Source organism: Pseudopodoces humilis, chromosome 1 (genome assembly GCF_049639895.1).
Source record: "Pseudopodoces humilis isolate 2021_Gansu_Grassland_sample_001 chromosome 1, ASM4963989v1, whole genome shotgun sequence".
In the NCBI taxonomy this organism is placed as follows: Eukaryota; Metazoa; Chordata; class Aves; order Passeriformes; family Paridae; genus Pseudopodoces; species Pseudopodoces humilis.
The window spans coordinates 123,015,660-123,035,720 of NC_142200.1; the positions used below are offsets into that span (position 1 = coordinate 123,015,660).

The following is a 20,061-nucleotide window of genomic DNA, read 5'->3' on the forward strand; positions in this document are numbered from 1 at the left end:
GGGAAAAAAGTCCCTTTAGCTACAATACTGCCTTATTGTATTATTGTCCCTACTGTGCCCTAATATTTAAGTTTCTGAATAAAAAAATATAGTCTATAGTCCTGTCTTAAATTCCTAAATTCCCCATTCAGTTAATTGCAAGGCTGCTAGGTGGAATTCAGAAAGCCTTTGTGCTTTTCAGAGTGGAGGTTTGTGCTAACCAGAAAGAAGTACTGCAGAATGAGCCATACATCTTAAAAGTGTGCCCCTCTTTGGTCTGTATATAAGACAAAACTCACAGTGCAATTATTTTGATTTTACATGCCAGATGTTATGCCTAGACCATGAATGGAGATACAATGAGCCAGTTTTGGGAGCAGAATCACGTGTGGTGGGGTCTGTGTAAGCCAGCATGGGTTTGGCAGCTGTCTTGGCTTATACCAGCTCAGGGATGTTGCCAGCAGTACTGCAGATGCAAAGTTTCCTGTGTTTGGGACTGAGCTCTCTTTTGCCATATGAAAACAGTGCAGGGCCACAGGCCAGTGTTTTCCCTTGCTTGGTCCCAATTTTACACAGTCTGAAAGTGACCTTAGGAATTAATGTAGTTCATGCATCACTGGGGTGGGAAATGCAGCCCTGTGTTGGATCACGTCATCTGGTTGAGAGAGCCCACGTGTGTTTGTGAGATAGAGAAAGGTCCTGTTGAAAGTGAGCCAAACAGACAATCAGTTTCTGTATCTTGTCTCAGGATTTTAAGGTATTTACTCAGTGCTGCACCTTAGCAAGCATGCTTAAGTTCAGCTTTTGGGGCTTTTGGACTGCAGCTCTTTATCATATGAAGGTTTTCTGAGCACTTGAAACTTCTTGGCTTTGCTAAGTACCAGAGCTCTCCATTCTGCTTTCAGTCACAGACTGAGTTGTTCTTTTCTGGAGTAAAAGCTGGGGCTTTCTTTTGAAACCAAATGACTTATTATCCTGTTTCTGCACACACAGAATTTCTCTCCTTTGCATGATTGGAAGTCAGCCATGACTCATATTCTTTGTATTAAGTTTCATATTTTCAATCAGTGTCAGGTATCGTTTGAGTGGACCTGCTGCAGAAAAAAATCTTATTGTGCCCAACTTGTGATTTCTTATTGAAGTGGCAGGAAGAGAGAGGGAAATCTCAGTCTGCCATGCGGGACTGTTATGGGGTATCGTAAAAGAAAACTGAATTTGTTTCAAATATGCACTTGTTAAATGTTAAGTGCTGTGAAGCTTTCAATTACATGAGAAGTTAATTGCAGAGTTAAAAAAAAATGTTGCATTTGGGTTTAGTAGAAATTAGGTCTTTCTGAATTGTTTGGAAGAGCTAGGCCTCGTCAGAGCAGGAGTTGTGGTTCAGTATTGTCACAAAGATACCAATACAGATATTCATAATTTTTGATTGTGCAATAAACCAGATGGCAAGAAAACAATGTGTTTCAGAGTTCTTTTAAGAACATTATTCTGAGTATTCAATTTTATTTAGAATTGCAGTTTGGTTTTTTGTTCCTCACAGTGCATGTTTCACTTGTGAGGGTTGGTTACGCAAGTCACATTGTATTCTTCCAGCCTGTTTTATGCTGAAAATGTAACATGACAGGATTGTTAAAAACTGTAATAAAATAATGGATCAGCCTAAGGAATCCTCTTTTGCTAAATGGCTTTCTGGAATGGTAACTGTTCCAGAAAAAAAAAAATTCAAATATATAGTTAATTAGAGAAAAACTGTGGGTAGCATGCTGCTCTTTCTCTTTTTCCATGACCTTTTAATTTTACAATTTTGTGTGTGAGTGTGTGTGTGTGACCAATTAAGTCACACTTAAAGACCCAATTAAAATATGATGGCAGAGCAAAGTAACATAGTCCAAATGCCCAGCAGCTGGGATATAGATGTAATAATCCATGTCCTTGAATCACAGGAAATAGAGAGGGGACAAATTGCAGATCATTTAGTCTCTCTACTTCTGCTATGCACAGCTTTTACTCTAAGTACATCTGTTAAATTTACACCTCATTTAATACACTGACATATTACTAAAATTACAGTGGTGTTTAGTTTTCTCAGTTTGTCTTTTCTATTACAGAAGTAAAATTGATTCTGCCTAGGACAGAAAGGTGGCCTAGATGACTTCTTGAGATTCTTTACAGATAATTCTTATGTGATTACATAAATTTTACTCATCTTTCTGTACCACATTTTGCCTTTGAATGATAGTGTTTTGCTCCATGTAGTTTTTATATAGGTATCTCTTTCCATGTATTAGTAAGAAAAAGTATTTTTCAGATTTTTAGAAGGTAGTTCAGATATTTCTTTTCTTACATGTATCTTTTCAATCTTTTCCTTCACCCTGCCCTAGTTGGTCATGCATATCAAAACTCTTTGGGCATGAGAAATTGGTTCACATCTCTGTATTCATTCTGTAAAAAAATGAACTGAGAAACTGTAGTTTGGAGCTCATAAAGTGCTCAACACCTTGACTGCATTCACCTTTGTTTTATTGTTTAGTAGTGTAAAAGGGGGAGGGAAGAGAACTTGTTCTTTCTCTTCTGAGAGGGAAAAACTTTATTCATCTTCTTCTGCCATTTTATGATTATCTGAGGTCAGAAATCTAAGGATGGACAGGACTCGTGTATTAGGGCAGGATTTGCCAAGAGAGATAAGTAAAATCGCTCATATGTGATAAGGGACCTATTTTTTTTCTGTGTCAAAATTCACTAAACCTCAGAAAATCTGTAGCTGCAGTAAAAAGTGTCAGAATTCACCACTGGGAGTGATCTTCTAGGTACACTGTTTTAAGATATTGGATAATTCCACATGTTTTCAAACAGCATCAATTATTCTTTTTTTATTATTCTTAAAAATTGACAATAAGCAGTATAGCGTGAAGATGCTGTTCTCAGTGGTTAGTATTGATGGGCAGCATGCTTTTTCTCTGTGACTTGGTAAGTATTCTGCCACTATTCTTTTCTTCATTCTTGTATGGACCACTCTTGTCCCAGTTCTCTTAAGCTACATCCAAAGCACATGAGTGTTTGATAAGTTACTGAAGTGTGGGTAACTTTCTGGTACCAAAATGCCTAAAGCCACATGGGAGAGTTCTGTTTCAGAGATGCCACAGATCCTTAATACTATATATTGATTAAAAAATCAAAAGTATATGTTTAATTGGTTTAAAGTCTAAGCAAAACTAAAACTGAAATATAAGCTTTTAAATATCTGTTCTGCAGCACAGTGCTGCTGGATATTAAGTACTTTCAGATGTATGTGCTGTGGTCCCTCTGATTTCATTGGTGTGATTATGTGGTAGTTTACCAGGTGAATTCAACACAGAGGAACAGGCTCAATTTTATGAAACTTTTCTGGTAGCTTAGTTCTGATGAGTTTAGATCTGTTTAGATCAAGTTGAGATCTGTGAAAGCAATAGGTGATGTGGATTGTCGAGACTTCTTAGGTGTGTCTGCTGCTGTTTGCTCTCTGAATAGGCCCAGAACTGTCCTTATAGAAACTGCTGACTATGTATAGAGAAGAAAGTCTGAAGAATCAACATCTCAGATCTGTGCATGTATTTGCAGTAGATGTCTATGAAGGGCTTAAGATTTCTTCCTTTTTTTTTAATAAATTGTCCCTCCAGGTATTCTTATACAATCTTCCATTGCTACATTGATCTTCAAAGTCTCATGCAGACTAAGTAGTATAACTTATGGATTATGAGAAATAGAAAAGAAAGAAGGAAAAGAAATAAATTTCAAGCTTTTTCAACTAAAGCTTTGTGATATAAATTAATATTGATAACATTTAGGTCTCTCGTGTTTTGTTCCACAGGCAGCAGGAGCAATCCGTCCTTTAGTTTCTACTGTTATTGCCTCTGCTGCTGATGGCTGCTTGGACCACTCACTGGAACGTGCCAGGTACAGAGCGAGTGAAATGCCTCAGGCTTTCTTGTTTGATATAATCTATGAAGCATACCAACAGGTGAGACATTAAGACCTTCTTTCCATTTGCTTCAGTTAAAAAGAAAAAAAGGTAACTTTATTTCTCTTCTTTCAAGAAGAGAGCTTCAACACCTATTTCAGATCACATCAAACTGTATGCATACTACTTCTGAGTCTTTAAAAAAATCTTATCATTCTAATTTATTCAGATTTTTGATTAGTTAACTTTCAAATACAAGAGGAGGTGATGGGTATAAATGGCTGGAAAGAAAATTTTGCTTTCATTTTTATTGTGCATTAAATAAATTACTTAAATGAGTGGGTTTATATGTTTGAAATTAGGTATCTATATAAACTGTGTGTGTTGTTGACTGAGAATATCAAAGGGTTTTGGATGCACAGTGTAATAATGACATTTTGTAGTAATTTCGTGGGATACAGGCTGTTCTAAAATACTGAGATAATATAACTTGCTGCATCTAGGTAAATGTTTCTTTTGTTTCTTGTTGCATGTGTATTATACATACTTTGATTAGTGACTGAAAATAATATTTACTTGTGTCTATTGTAATTTTTCATTTTTTCCTAATATAGTGCTTTGAAATAAACTTTATTCAAGAAAATTAAAACTGTGGGTAGTGTATTAAACCCTGACTCTTTTGCTTTAATTTGCCCTGAAGACTGCTTTCATTTGCCCCACCCTGCATTCACAGTTTGCTGGAAACATTCCAGCCTTTCCTCTTAACACTACTTCCTTTTCATTCATCACCTTGTGGAAATTGCCTGTCCTCCAGGTATCTTCCCGACTGACTGGAAGCAGAGCATTTCTTCATTTGTCACTTGGAAGGAATTATTTTTCATGTTAATGCTGACAGTCATGCTTCCCCATCAGTGTTTCAATTCTAAACAAGCCCAAGTTTCTGATACTCACTTTCAGAGAGTACAAAGCTTAGAAGTCACTAACAACAGAAAAATGTGAGGACAGGCAATAAAGAAGCTGTTATTTAATCGTTTAGTAATTGTTTTCCTTAGAAATGTTGGCACAAATTCCATGTCATATCCTTTATGCTTGATACTTGAAGATATTAGATGCTGCTGATGAAGAACTATCCAAAATTAAGAGCTACTCGAGTGATTTGACTGGCTTCAACCTTTTTGTTTCTGATAGGAAGCAGGGGATTGTTCTTAGTATATGACACACAGCTGATACTTCTGAGATTCTACCTTGAATGTAGTGGGTATACTCATAAGAAATGCAGCCTCTATGTGCATAAGAACACATCTCAAGAGATGACTGCTACTGTTGGTTATACAATTGTTTTCGATGTGTATCTTGAATCTTTTGGCAAATTGCATGTTTATGTGCTGTTTCTTGCAACCACCTCATCCCCCATCCCCTGAAGAACCCTGTACTTTTCCTACTGTGTTTGCTTATAATTTGCAAATACGGTAGAGCTGTCAAATACATAAAAAGCTTTTGCTTTAAATGCCTCCCTCAAAAGACAACTATATTTACAATTCCTACTCTACTTGAATAGAGTTTTTTCTCACATATGTATTCCATCAGTCTTCCTTTTTGTATTCCTGCTCTTTCAAGAACAAGCCACCAAAGTTGTTAGAAGCAACCAAGGCTATGGTTTCTTGTCCCCAGTTTCCTTTGCTTTGGCTAAATTCTGGTCATTTTAATACTCTGTGCCTGGACCCTTGGGAAGTATAACACTTTGCTAAAATCTCTCAGCTCATATTGTTTCCTAATTATTTATGTTTCAATGGTGTCTAGCTGTCCAAGTCAAGGATTAAGACCCTATTGTTCTGGGAACTGTACAAACAAATAAAAAAAGACAGATAATCGTTGCCCTGAAAAACCTAGTCAAGCTACTGTAGGACAGATTTTTGTAGGAATGAATGCAGCTTATGGTGCATCCTAAATATTAACATATTCGTAATCAATTCCCACAGGCTGGTGAAGGTAAGTATCATTGTACAAATGAACAAGGAAGAGAAAATAATTTTGTTACTCATGTTGCAAGCCATTCATGAAGCTAGAAATGGAATTCATTTTGGCTGACTCTGCCTGGGATCATGATCCCATGCCTGGGTATTTTATACAGATGTGACCTTTATGCAACAGTAGTGTGGGGAAAAACAACAGTCAAACATGCATTCCTTGGAAAGAAACTCTCCATTTGAATTAGTGCTTCGAGTAACACAGGCTTTTCAGCTACACTGTGGGTAATGTGGAATAGTGCTTTTAAACTCCATCTCTATTTAAATGCACTGTCTGATGTGAGTAGATAGGTTTAGAGTATTTACTTCCAGATGTGTTTGTGAATGTAAGATCTCTAAATATATTGACCACAAAGTTGCAAAATTCAGTTAAAGGTCAGTTATCTGACCCATACAGGCTTGCTATCTGCAGTCTTTTTTCTCTTCTTGTCTGGTTGCAGTCTGGGCAGAGCTGACTAGAGGTCCTTCTCCTTTTATTGCTATTTTAAATTTATCTAGAATTAGAATGGTGTAAGGTATTAACACTATTAAAAGATGAAAAAATATATTAGTATGATCTTTACCAAGTTAAGTAATTTTCCATTTCTTGCTCAAATGAAAAAAGGATAGTAATGATTTGGGGAAAAATACATGCCCTGTTGAATCTCCTCTAATTAATTTTATGTACAAATACCAAAGATTGATTTACAATAGTATCGTAAAATGTATGTGTACTACAGGGAATCCCCTTTACAAAAATCAAAAATCAAAAAATCCAGGACAGATTTTGAGGAATTCAGCCAGACTGTTCACCTGCATTTAATTGTGATGCATTTAATTTAGTTTTCAGTCTTACATCTTCCCTGTTGCCTAAAACATGTATTCCAAACAGATCTTTGCTCAGATATATGTTACTTTCTGATTTAACTGTTATGGTGTCAAGACTTTTGACTTCATAACTATTAACTTTCAAATTTGTACAATTTATATGATTTATAAAATCTTTAAGAGTTACAACTTTTGTTTGTATGGTGTGTATCTGGCTCAGGGTGGACAAGTGACCAGTGCAAACAACTGCAAGGTGAGATAGAACTGTACTTGTAGTGTGTGTGTGGATCTTGCAGGTGGGAGGCTTTATGTTAGCCAGGGGTTTTCCTTGGGATTTTAGGTAAAAGGATGTATAAATTTGGTAAGGGGATAAATGTGATGTTGCATCACTGCTCTTAGATCTGTTATGTCATAATTTTTTGACTTCTCAGTTCCTGCACAATGTAATGAACAACAGTAAATGGACAAATTAAAAAAAATTAAAATCAAAAATACAACTAGTAAAACCTCTGGAAAAGTTGTAAAAAAATGGCAGAATCCATGACTTACTTCAATTCTGAACTACCTGGGACAAAATCAGCCAATATAATTTTTTAAAAATTATTACTTATGTTGTTATGTAATAACAAATTTCTTATCTTTAAAAATGTCTGTTGCTTTTCTGTTTTTATCAATCCCAAGGAAAATCAGGAAAGTTTAAGTGTTAATTGAAAATCCACCCTTTCCAAAGATAGCAAATAATGGACAGATTCCTTAGACCAGACTTGTTCATTTCTGCTTAAGGTAGTTTCATGTTTCTGTTCCACTTCTTAATTTAAATAGGAACAAATGTGAAGTATGATCCTGCAAGCCTGGGAGGAGGTGGGTGGGGGAGACTTCACTTACCAGAAGTCAAGTCTTCCCTGGAGCAGTACCTTTTAAAAGAATTAGAGTATCAGGAAGTCAGGTAGACTACAATTTTCCTTTAATCAGAATAGGCTGAGACTGATTTCTGTAATACTTGTTTTTGATATATTGTAAAATGCACAAAATCTCTAAGATTTTTTTTTTTTTGTCTTTAACACAAAGCATCTTGTTGTGTCACGTCGTGTTCTGTACAAAGTAACACAACCACAGTATATAAAGGCTGAAATACTCAAAATATTGGACACTTGAAATACATCTGCTAAAGCAAGAAAGGTAGCAGGAACATTTAAAAAGCTTTACCTTTTCATGATCTGGAAGAGAAACAACCAGAAATGGAAGCAGAAGAGGAGTGGTAGGTAGAGGATACTGACCAGCTTCTATGTCAAATATGCAAACAGACGGCCCTGGTAAGATGATGCAGTGGTTAAGGAGTTGTCAGCCTGAATGTCGGGAATACCAGAGAGTTGCTCACAAGTGCCACCAGGCCAGGGAAGCTGAGAACCTTGAGAGAGGGAATAGCTATAAACACCTGAAAAAAGAGCAGGACATGTTAGGATGCTATTCTGCAGGAATCCTTCATACTTGGGAAATATGGCAAAGTCTGGTCACTAATTCAAAATTAAGGGATAGCTTTTTAAGAATCTTATTAAAAAAATACACTTTTTTTCTGATGATCATTTATACATTATCTTACAATTTTCCTCAAGATTTGTACCTGTGGAAATTTGCTGCAAGAATTGCACACTTTTTGGGGAGGGTAGGGTGTTTGTATTACTTATATAGTTACTTTAATCTGTTGATAGTAGACCTTTTGCAAAGTATAGAAGTTTATATTTAGCTAATGAGAACAATGAAGCTGAAGTAAAAAAAAAAAATAGGAACAGGAAGCAGGAATAGTCATTGAAGGAGAATGAGCTTCAACATGTTTAGAGACATTTCTCTGATTCATGTCTATAACCTCCTTACAGATATCCACACAGATCAGACTGATCTTAGGGATTCTGTCTAATCTGTGTAGAAAATATGTAGAAATTAGTACCTTTTAGGACTACACTATATTAGTGTATCTGTTCATAGCCAACATTAACCACTCCTTGAGTATAACATTTATTTATGGGCCATTACAGCATCTGCCTGCATAGGAGGGAATGGCTATATATAAACTTAGTAATGACAAGATACAAAACAATAGTGTGTCAAAGAGAATCATGCAAATACTTTGATGCTGAGTTCTGGGAGGCAGATGTTCTTCCACTCCCCAAAAAAATCATTGCAAGATGTCCACAGATTGGGTGGAGATGGGGAGAAGAGATAGTCTGTGAACTGTCCAACCTGGTCATTAGTAGAAGAAAAGGAAATCCCAAAATGGTTCTCTTCTAACAAACCTCTGGAAATGTCCAGGGAAGATTTTTCCAGAGTGAGAAAGGAAGTTGGCTATTGTTAGGGCCATTGTAAAAGTATTTGCTCAAAGTATTGTTTTTTCTGTATGTAAATAATAGGGACTGTATTCCATGTGGATTTTGTAAACTTCTAAAGTACTTTTTGAAAGGGCACAACATTACTGGGATTCTTTTTCAAACATGTGTGAAGCATTTTAATATCCTCTGTAGCAGAGAAGTGGAGTCAGCTGTAGGAATTTAGCAATATGTTGGCATAGGTCAGGCAAAGTCCTTCGAGGCAAAATGTCTAGACTGATTTGGGGATTTTCCTGTGGCTTCATTCTTTGTTAAAAACATCAATATCTGTCAAATGATCATTACCAGGAGCAACAAGTGATTAGATGAACGGTAGTAGACAAATTGTTGACTAAAACCTTGGCAACTTTGGGAGAAAGGGTCAGATTCTGAAAAAGGACTGAAGGATCAAGACATAAGTGATTTAATTCTAGTGCTGGAATCCTGAAAAAAACATTGCTCATGCCCTTGCCAAGACTTAAGATATCTGAATCTTCAAGGCACCTCAACCTTTATTTTTAACATTCATCAAACATGAAACTTTGTGTATTTCAAGGCATGTAAGTTGTCACTAAGGTTGACCAACTTAATATTTTATCTCCTGTAAGCATTCACTTGGGGGTAATTTTTTTTTTTCTGATTCTATTCCATCATGAATTAGTGATGTAGGCCAGAGTTGTTCATTTTTGTAGTGTAAAAGCACTGAAAAAGAGATCACCATTGTTTTAAACATATGACAAATAGCATATAAAATATATGGGTTTTATCATAAGTTGTACTGGGTTGTTTCTTGACCTTTGTCTTCTTAAAAAAACATCAGGAGTCTTATTATTAAGTGTATTGTTGTAAGGATGATCATTTAACCTCATTCTTATTCAAGTGGATTTTGCAGTATGCTCTGTGTGTGCATGTGTAGGTCCTCTTCCTTTTCCAGACCCCTAGGCTCTGGTCGCCCACTTTACTTTTGTAGTTTCTAGTTATATATTCTGGTCTTATAAATATATACCCTGTAACATCATTATTGTATTTGTCCTAATTCTGCATTCCAGTTTGTGTCTATAAGTTTTCTTCCTTCCTTCACATTAAAGGTATTCTGAAATACTGAATCAAGAAATGATTAATGAATTAGGCAAGAGCTGGCTAGACTAATATTAATCTTGTAGTATGATTTGTATGAAGATAGTACTACAAACCAATGTTCTTTGTATGGAGTCCTAAAGGCAGCATTCTTCCATCTGCCTGTGTAACAGTTAATTAGTGTAACCACCTATTTAGTTGGTCCAAGTAAGCTGGATACTCAGCTGAATAGTTTTTTGAAATTCCTAGCCCTAATTTTAGTTATCTGTGTAGTATTTGTATGAACATGGCAAATATCTGTGACTTTTTCCATGTACAACCTAAGCACATGAAATAACAAAAGGAAGCCTTTCTGATTTGTTCGTAGGTCATTAGGATTTTAGATATGATGATTTGACAAGGAAAACTGTGTACTCCTAAATGTCAGAAGAAAATCTATTTCTCCTTAAATGAGAAATTTCACATTATTAATAATAACCCTTTCATTGTTGTGGTCCGTTTCAGCTATAATTTTATGACTTGTTTTAGTCACATTTAAAGGACTTGGAACTTCAATAGAACCTGAATTCTGTTACATTTAATGCACATTGAAAGCTGATAATTTTTTCTTGTTTTGATGCAAAATTGGTATGGCACTTATTTTTTAATAATGTAGTTTTGCAGAGGTTCTGCCTTTCTCCATTCATTGTCAGGCTGATGCATGCAGACTGTTGTTTAACTACAGGGTTGTCAGCCTCACCTAAATGAATATCCTAATTTGTATAGTCTGCAGGTTGTAGCTCTGAGACATTTTCCAAAGAGATCTTATTTCATTGGCATCTTTTTACCCTGACAACTTTGCCCTGAGGAGCAGAGAGGAATAAATAATTTTTCCTATCCTTAAAGCCTACCCAATTCTAAAGAATACTTTTCAGGGTACATATGCTAAAAGAAATTTAGTCAGTAGTGCTTTCTTTTATTCAAAAAGTGAAGCTAGATTGGTGGTCTGGAGAAAACTGCGCTAGTTTAGATAGCTCTGTACTTGATTAGTTCTTTGGCACAATGGTAGAGCCAGGATATTGTCTGAATCCCCACCTTGCCCTAATTAAATTCTGCCACAAGAATGTTTGGAGAAATTCAAATGCCTTGCACAAGAAAAAAAGGGTTTTTGCTAATGGGATAATTACTTCCATTTTATGTCACTCCTCATCATGTAGCATCTCAAAGAACTTCCCAAATTCACATATTAGCTCTTGGAACTGTTTGCTGCAGCGGTGCAAAGCTTCCACTCCATAGATGAAGTGTGGCATCTCTATGGCAGTGAAAAGGCATTTTGTCATCAGATATAATTTGGAAGGTGTATGTTAAGGAGACACAGTGCAAATATTCAAGTTGGAAGTTAGATTGGATTATGAGAATACTGTTGTGTTACTGGATTTACCCTGGTAAGTGTCCTGTATCCATGAGAATCACCTGTTCAGCACAGGCTCAGAAAATGCTGAATACCGAGTGAGGGTCCTGGTGTCCTGCATATGGGAGACCACCCACCTAAATTGTCATCTGTTGCTTGTTCTGAGATGGTAACAAAGAAGACAAGGTAGTGAAGCTAGAGGTTTTAATCTCTTGTTATTGGCAGTTTGTTTTATTGAAAGGCAAGGAAAAGGACAATTTATATTCTTGCATAATTCAAGAGGTGATTTTTCTGAAGTAAATTGTTCCAAGGGTGAATAATCTTGTGTGTTAAAAAAAAAAAAAAAAAATTAAAAATGCCTTTTAGCTTGGCCTGAATTTGGCTCACCTCTGCTTCCAACCTTGATTAAATTATCTGTTGGTTTCTTAATTTTATGACGCGATGTATTTAGAAATCTCTTTATTGGGAGAATGTGAACAATTACTTCTTCAGATTTTCTTGGAATAACCTAAATAATCTTTATTTTCTACATTAGGGCAAAATTTTTCTACATTAGGGCAAAATGTCTCTGTCTTGTCCAAATAACTTTCCCTAGTATTTTTCCAATTTGCAAGGTAATTTAAAAAGTGCAAACAATGAGTCCTAACACAGTGTTTTGACTACTACTCTTGTCACATAGAATATTATAATTTTCTTATTTCTTCATGTTGTAACTAAAATATGAGTATTTAGTGTACTTGGAAGCAACATGAACCAAAATATTCAAATGACAAATCAGGAAGTGTTCGGGGGTCTAATGGTAGATTGCCAGGAGATCATGGCATATAAGGAAGAGGCACTTGCAGTTACTGCATTCAAAGGTGTTGGCATATGGATACAGATCTGTACAAAAACAGGCTTGCTTAATTCTGTTAGGGATTAAAATGTTCTTCTCTTCACTACTGCTGCATCTGGATATATGTCACAGCAGTCTTAATAATTAACTACAGTAAAAATAGTTTCAGAGATGAGATAAGCTGGTTTTATGTTGATCTCAGTGTTTCCTCATTCACATTTCCTCCTTCTGTTTGCTGCTTCTGCTGTCTCTCATTTAGTTGTGGCATATTGATGTAGGCTGAGTGCTTGCTGCAAATTCACTGTTGGATTCAGCATTTTTTTTGTTTCAGTGTTAACGAGTGTGTCAAAAAATCTTTATAAAATATGATAAAAATAGGCCAATTCAGGTTCAGTGAGAGCTTGTGTCTACTTCTTAACTCAATAAAATGTTCCTGATGATGAATGTTCATGATATACTCTGGCACTTCAGCAGTGGAAACTTGGTTTTCCAGGATCTGGAAAAGCCCTAAAGCTCTGCTATTGTTGATTAGTTATGCATTTTAAGTGCAAGTGTTCTGATATTGTTACTGAGTGGATTTACATGGGAGAACAAAATGGAGACACTGCTGACACTGGAAAAAGTGCTGAAGATTACCCATTCAAGGGTTACATAATTATAAATGCTGGCTCTCCACACAGGCTTTAAAGGTACCTGTGTAAAGGAGCATCTCTGAAAATTTTCTTTCAGTTAATGCATAAAAGAATATTATTTTGTATCATTATAAACTGAGGAATGATGAAAAAATAAGAAAATAACAGTATTGAACCTTTTTTTATCTGTGCTGGTTCTGTTGTATGGTTACAAGTTCCCATATAAAGGTACAGTAAATTAGCGTTCAAAGTATTGTATTGGAAATAAGTAAACATATGGACTATTAGTAAATACCAGGGAGACACAGGCTGCATAGGTGCTCTTTTCTCTAACTTCTTATTCTATGTTTACATACAGGGAACCTTACATTTTAGGAAGTAGTACTATTTTTCAATATGTTTTCAGACTAATTTGGGGGAAAGAGGAGGAAGACTGTGTAATGCTAAAATCTGTACCTCATTCCACTCGTAGCACTTTATTCAAACATCCACTCTTGGAGAACAAGCAAAAAAAAACACTCACAGAAAAGAGTCCCCAAAACTACCTATTAGAATGCCTTTGAATATTCAAGAGTACAGAAGCATTCTTAAGTAACATATTCACTTCTGTGTCATTTAAAGAGCTAAACTATTATGTTTTCCTTCTTTTGTGGATATGTTTTGTGCCAGTATTTCCAGCTGTTTCCATCATTTCAAATCAGTGGTCTGAAACTTAAACTATGTCTATTGTTTCACAAAGCTATGTGTGTATGTCAAGTTCAGTTAACTGTACACTGTCAAACTTATGTTAGAAAGGCTTTCAGTAATAAAGGGGCTTTAGAAAGAGTAGGAATTTTAAACATATTTTTGTTTTGTAAATTTAATCTAGATGTACACTGAATTACATACAGAAGACTTAGGATGAGAATGGTTGTATACCTGGGTCAGTAAGAATTTTCTTCACAAATATTCTGGAATTTTTGTAGAATCATAGAATATCCTGAGTTGGAAGGGACCATAAGGATCACCGAATCCAACTCCTTGTCCTGCGGAGGACATCCCCAGTAGTCCCACCACCTAAGAGCATTGTCCAAATGTTTCTTGAACTCTGCAAGGCTTGGCGCTGGATCATTTCCTTGGGGAGCCCGCTCCTTCCCTCTGGATGGAGAACTGCTTCCTAATATCCAAACTAAACCTCCACTGATACAATATCAGGCCATTCCCTCAGGTCCTGTCATGGACCACCAAAGAGATCAGTCTGCCCCTCTGCTTCCTCATGTAAGGAAGTTGTAATTGCAGTGAGGTCTCCCTTCAGTCTCCTCCAGGCTGAACAGACCAAGTGACCTCAGACATTGTGTATATGGCTTCCCCTCAAGGCCCTTCAGCATCTTTGTTGCCCTCCTTTGGACACTCTAATAGTTTAGTGTCTTTTTATATTGAGGCTCCCAAACACTGCCCCCAGAACTCGAGGTGAGGCCACCCCAGCGCAGAGCAGAGAGGGACAATCCCTGCCCTTGACCTTGGCTGGCCATGCTGTGCCTGATGCAGGACCTTTTTTATACGTGCTCTCTAATAATGCTTGATTTGTTAACTGAATTTCTTAGGGCAATATATATAGAAGCTGTTGAATTCTGTACTTTAAATACAGATTTAAAATTTCACATGTGAAGATGTTTAGCATGAGATGGTATATAAACAGCTGGCCTTGTGCTGCTACTTCATTTCATTGTTCTCCTCTGACATCAGTGTATCAGACTTGGAGAACAGTACACCCTGACAATATGTTTAGGTTGAAACAATTACAGATAATTAGAGTGGTAAATGTCATGATATACAAGTGTTAGTGAAATATGGTTTTAATTATTACTTTGCTTTGTGTCATATTTCATCCCTTGCAACAAGCAATATGCTCAAGATGCCTTAGCTCGTTTATGGAACTTCTCCACTCCCTACTGATTATCTGTGATTAATACCTTGCTAAAAAGTTGGAATTGCTTAGTTTTGTCCTAGTTGTATTAATTATCCTTTATTTTAAAATGTTACCTAATTTTATTTCAAAGTAAATTCTTTCATAGCTAAATTTATTTCTGAAATTCTCTCTTCCATTCTGAAGCAAAAAAACCAAAAAAACCCAACCAGCCAACAACAACAACAAAAAAAACACTTTTTTTTTTTTTAATCTGTATATTATTCACATTAGTGGAAAATAATTTGTGTTCTACCAGAAAGTGAAAGAAGGAAACATTTTGGTAATAAATACTGGGAATTGAAAGTTACTAGGCCATTTCTGGTTTTACTGGCACTTTATCTCTGTACTTCTTTACTTCTGAGACTGCTGCATTTTTATGTATTTTGGAGATAAGAGTTGTCTATTCCTTTATCTTTTTTATTGTCCTTTTTTGTATCCTGTTTATTTAAATTTCTGCCTAATTTGAGAATGTTCCAAAGTGTTTTTTTGAAACCCCTTTATTTTTAAGTTATTCTATTTTCTTGTATCCATTTTGTTTTGTAACACAAGCTACAAAACTGTAAAAGACAATAACATTTAAACTACTTTTCTAAGTTGGCTGACAAACTATTATGGCAGAATTTACTGATTTAAATAATATAAAAGTGACAGCTTTGTTTTTTTCTAGGATGTATGTGCTTATGAGCATTGCAATTCAGGTGTGTAATGCCAATGGATTCCTTGAATTTCAGTGATATAAAACAAGAATAGAAGCTAAAAATTTTCTTTATCTGTTTTAATTAACTTCCTCAGGAACTTAATAAAAAGAAAGGCAGGTTGTATTGCAGTACTCTTGGTTCTTTAACCCACTAAAACTTTTACATGCTTGACAATTTCGATTTCTCAGTTTGGAGGGGACTGGAAATTACTGAGCTAATATAATTATCTTTGAAACATGAATTTGTAGACACATGGTTAAATTTGACACCAAATAGTAGAGTTGTTTGTAAAGGAAGTATTACGTATTGCAGAGCTAATTGTCATTCTTTAAGGATTTCATTGGCATCTTGTTTGAGGTTGATTGAGGTGATAACAACCTAAGTGCATTAATAAGATGTTCTACAAAAGCTTTTGCTGAAGACCCTTGAAGGAAACTTAAAGATTTGGGAAAAGAGAAAGGACTTACCAGAGTAGATTATTTGTTAGAAGATAAACAAGGTCAAGTGCATGACCAATTTTCATTGTAGTAAATTACCACTGGAGTTTCATGATAGTCTGTACTGAGACCTGTGCAGTTATTTTGTTCATAAAAAGTTTGGAACAGAAAGTGGAGGTACCCATTTTTTTTTCTGTGTAGTAAAGATGAGTGCTAACAGAGAAGGTTTGTAGAAAGATACGATAAAATTCCTAGGTAAGTGTAGATAAATGGAGGGCAAAAGGGTTGATCAAAGTTTTTAAGTAGTTTCCACACATGAAATGACTGAATAGATATTGATCTCTTTATCTGTGGAAAGATGTAAGAAGAGATGTGGTGGAGCAATTTTGAAGGATTGAGAAGTGTTTTTTTTGTCAGAATAACAGAGCATGCGATGAAAAGGGTGATGGATGAGATACTCCCTGCTGCAGTTGTTAAAAAAATACTGCTAGTCAAAAAAATAATTGGGTGAATTTAGGATGCCTGTAATTCACTGGGTGCTGTTAAGGCAGTCACTTCTGGTTGAGTATGTCCCTCAGGGACTTTTTATTATAGGGATTTCTGAAGCCAGAATAATAGCTTTATATGAGGCAAAGGGAGCATTCTGGGAAAGTAAGAACATACCATTGCCTTGTTCTTTCTTCCTTATTGTTGATAATTCACTCTGAAATTGGATAGTGTGGTAGCCAGCCTGTAATCTTCTCAAATGCCTCTTTTTTAAATAAAGGATGCTATCTTAAGTTATCCTTGTTACATGGAATTTATGTTTCTGGATGGACTGGTAATTTAGCAATATGAAAATAGAACAGAGCTTTCTTATCTTAGGTAGGCTAATTCATCTTGAGGATGTCCTGACTGATAAGCTCCCAGTTATTGCTTTGCTAACTATGTTTTGGCTCAGAAGATTCTTCTCCTTACTCAGTTTTTCATTAATGAGGTTCTTATAATCAGTATCAATAGGAAGTCAAACTGCTTGGAAAGGGTGTGTCAAGAGAATAATATCTTTTCTAGATGACTAAAAGGTAGATAAACCTTTGTTTATTGTGTGGTTTTTTTTGTTGTTTTGTTATTTTTTAAAATCTGTAAGGATTGTGGAACAGCATGAGACTGCTATTTTCTGTGCAGATAAGTGGAAAAAAGATGGAGGGAATCAAGAGGGATACAGAGGTTCCTAGTTACTACCATCCGCTTTTTGACTCTGCAATAACCAAAACAGCATTTGAAGAGTCATAATTCCACATCTGTTAAATTGTTCTGGTACTCTGAAGATTGGTCACTGGAAAGTCAGTGGTGTCTATTGGTGAGGCATGTCAACTCCATCAAGAATTTTTTTATACATGTAACTTCTCATTAATGCATTTAACAATGTAAAGGTTTAGCAAGATACTTGCAGCATCTAACTTAATTCATCTGTGCTTATAAAGTTTTTATTTACTTCTATAGGACTTTGCTGAATAGCCACAATTTGGCATAAGATGCTTGGAACTGTTTTATTTCTGATCCATGCTGAACGTATGTGCATAATACAGATGTATTAGTGTGGATAGAACTGTTGAGATGTAAGGTTTAATTAATGAAAGGAAATGTGTTATTGCTTAGAAGTACCTAAGACTAATTTAGGATATTTTTTTCTTTTTTAATTGCTACAGTGTACTGACTATGACCTGGATTATGGAACGGAATGTTTGCATCTGGCTTTGAAATACTGTAAAACAAATGCCAAACTTGTTGAAGGAACAGCTGACCTTTGGAAGGTAAAGACAATAATAATATCTAGTTGTTTATATATATATATATATATATATATATAATTTTAAATTAATAAAATTTGCATATTACTATAAAAATTCAGATGTATTTTCAATGGTTTTGTCTGAGCTCTTTCTAGAGCTCATTGTTGTAGAGAGACTTGGGCAGATAATACTTGAGGTAATAATAAAGACAGAATTTTCCTGTAAATAGGAAAAACATGTAGGTATTTGAATGACCTCAGAATCTGGAAAACTATAAATGTGTAATCTGCAAAACTAAGAATTCTCTTTTTTGATATGACCTTTCTCCTGCTATTTCTATCTCGTTTGTCTGTTTTCCTCCACTTTTCCTATAAGGACATCATTTATTTTTTCTGATGCCAAATACCTGGCTATCAACAAGTTGATTTTTAGAGTAGTTCATTACATTCAGTAACACTGTAATATTTAAGACCTCTTAAAATAATATTTTAAATTTTTTTAAACATAATTTATCTTGTCTGGTAATCTGGTAGGTGCCTGATGACTTGCAAAGCAGCTGTGTGTACAGGGGCCAAAGTATATGTCCCTTCTACTTCAAAGTACCACATATAACTGTTTTGGATGGTGAGACATTATTTGTTTTTAGTAGCTGTTGTGTCAAGCACTTTAAATTTTTTTTATATTTTATCTGGAAGCATCTCAAATCACTGCATCTGTCTTTGACAGTAAATTTCCTGAAATGTGACATTATTTCTACTGGTATAACCATAAATATCACAAAGAAAGGCAATTTCCTTAACTTGTGGCAATTTAACAGCAAAATTTACTTGTGCATTTGTTGCATACAGAACTTCTTTTGATATCTTGTTGGAAATATACAGTTTTTCTGAAACAGTATATGGTCTGTTTTCCTATTTAGGCTTCTGAGGGACAGATAATGTCATACATATTTCATATCGTATACCAAGAACTGATGTTCTCTCAATGGCTCCAGTCTTATTTTTCAGCATAAAGCAAAAAGATATTTCATCCAGATAAAGAAGAACTGAAATAAGTAATTGTTGTTCAGTTGAGGTTTCAGAGGATGTGTAAAAGAAGTACTGCAGTAAATTTACATTTTCTAAAGTTTGAGTATTAAAAACCAGTTTCATCCTATGTGGACCTTGAATCTTTAAAGAGCAGATAAGATACTAGTAAGAATTCAGTTTATGCATGAGGTGCACAACCTACATAACATTAAATGACTCAAAGCTGTGGGAAAAAGTTGTGTGTGTTTATATATTATGTTCTTGAATTAACACTAATTATTATGTCTGAGCACTTGTACATTAGGAAAAGTAACATTTCAAAGTCGTTGTTGGAGCTAAAGCAGGAGATATTTTGTTTATTTTCTGGGAACAAATGACAAAATTAAAATCATTCTTTGTAGTGAAAACAACCAAGTAATTCAAATTACTTCAGTGTTATAAATATTTGTAAGTTCTATTTAAAAGATAGTTCTTATATAGCTATTTGTAGGATATTTGGGATCAGGATGACACTAAAAAGAAACAAATTCTCTGTCAACACCAGATTTTCAGTTTCTCTGTATTTGATACCTTGGTAGTAAAATTTTCTTAAATATTCTGGGGCAATATTATCTTGAAATGTAAAATCAACTAACAGAATGTATTTGTTGTACTCTGATATATGTGTGTGAATTGTAGTTAAAAAATTCAGTATAATAACACCTTTTTAAAAATCAAGACAGATTTGTAGACAATGTTGAAAGAGTGCAAAATCCTCACTCTTTCTAAAAAGCAACGGATTATTTTCTAATCATACAAAAGTATCCCATACAAAGGAGATCTGTACAATGTCTTAGTGTAAGGGGGAAAACCTTAATTAAACTGAAATTCAGTACGTTTGTGTATGTGTGTGATCATAACTTCATTGTATTTGTTTTGTAACAAGTTGTATTTTTGAATTTAATGTACATTTTTATAAGTCTGAACCATTCATCAAGCTAAATCAGTTTTTATACATCACATGGAAGTAATTTTGGGGAATAATTTCTAAAACAACATCTTCCTAGGTACTGAAAACTTTTAGTCTGACAATTAACAAAAAAGGCACACAGGAAAACAAACCCATCTGATGATTTTTGGGGCTTTATTAAGAAG

At 35.1% G+C, this 20,061-nt stretch overlaps 1 protein-coding gene across 2 annotated transcripts in view; it reads left to right on the forward strand.

Annotated features, from left to right (window-relative positions):
• Positions 1–20,061, forward strand: part of CRPPA (CDP-L-ribitol pyrophosphorylase A) — a 108,606-nt gene that overhangs the window by 22,851 nt on the left and 65,694 nt on the right. For both annotated transcript variants that reach the window (XM_088066112.1, XM_005518844.3), the window contains exons 3-4: positions 3,827–3,976; positions 17,816–17,920. In XM_088066112.1, coding sequence (XP_087922238.1) covers positions 3,827–3,976; positions 17,816–17,920 — 255 coding nt within the window. The remainder of the gene's footprint in view (positions 1–3,826; positions 3,977–17,815; positions 17,921–20,061) is intronic.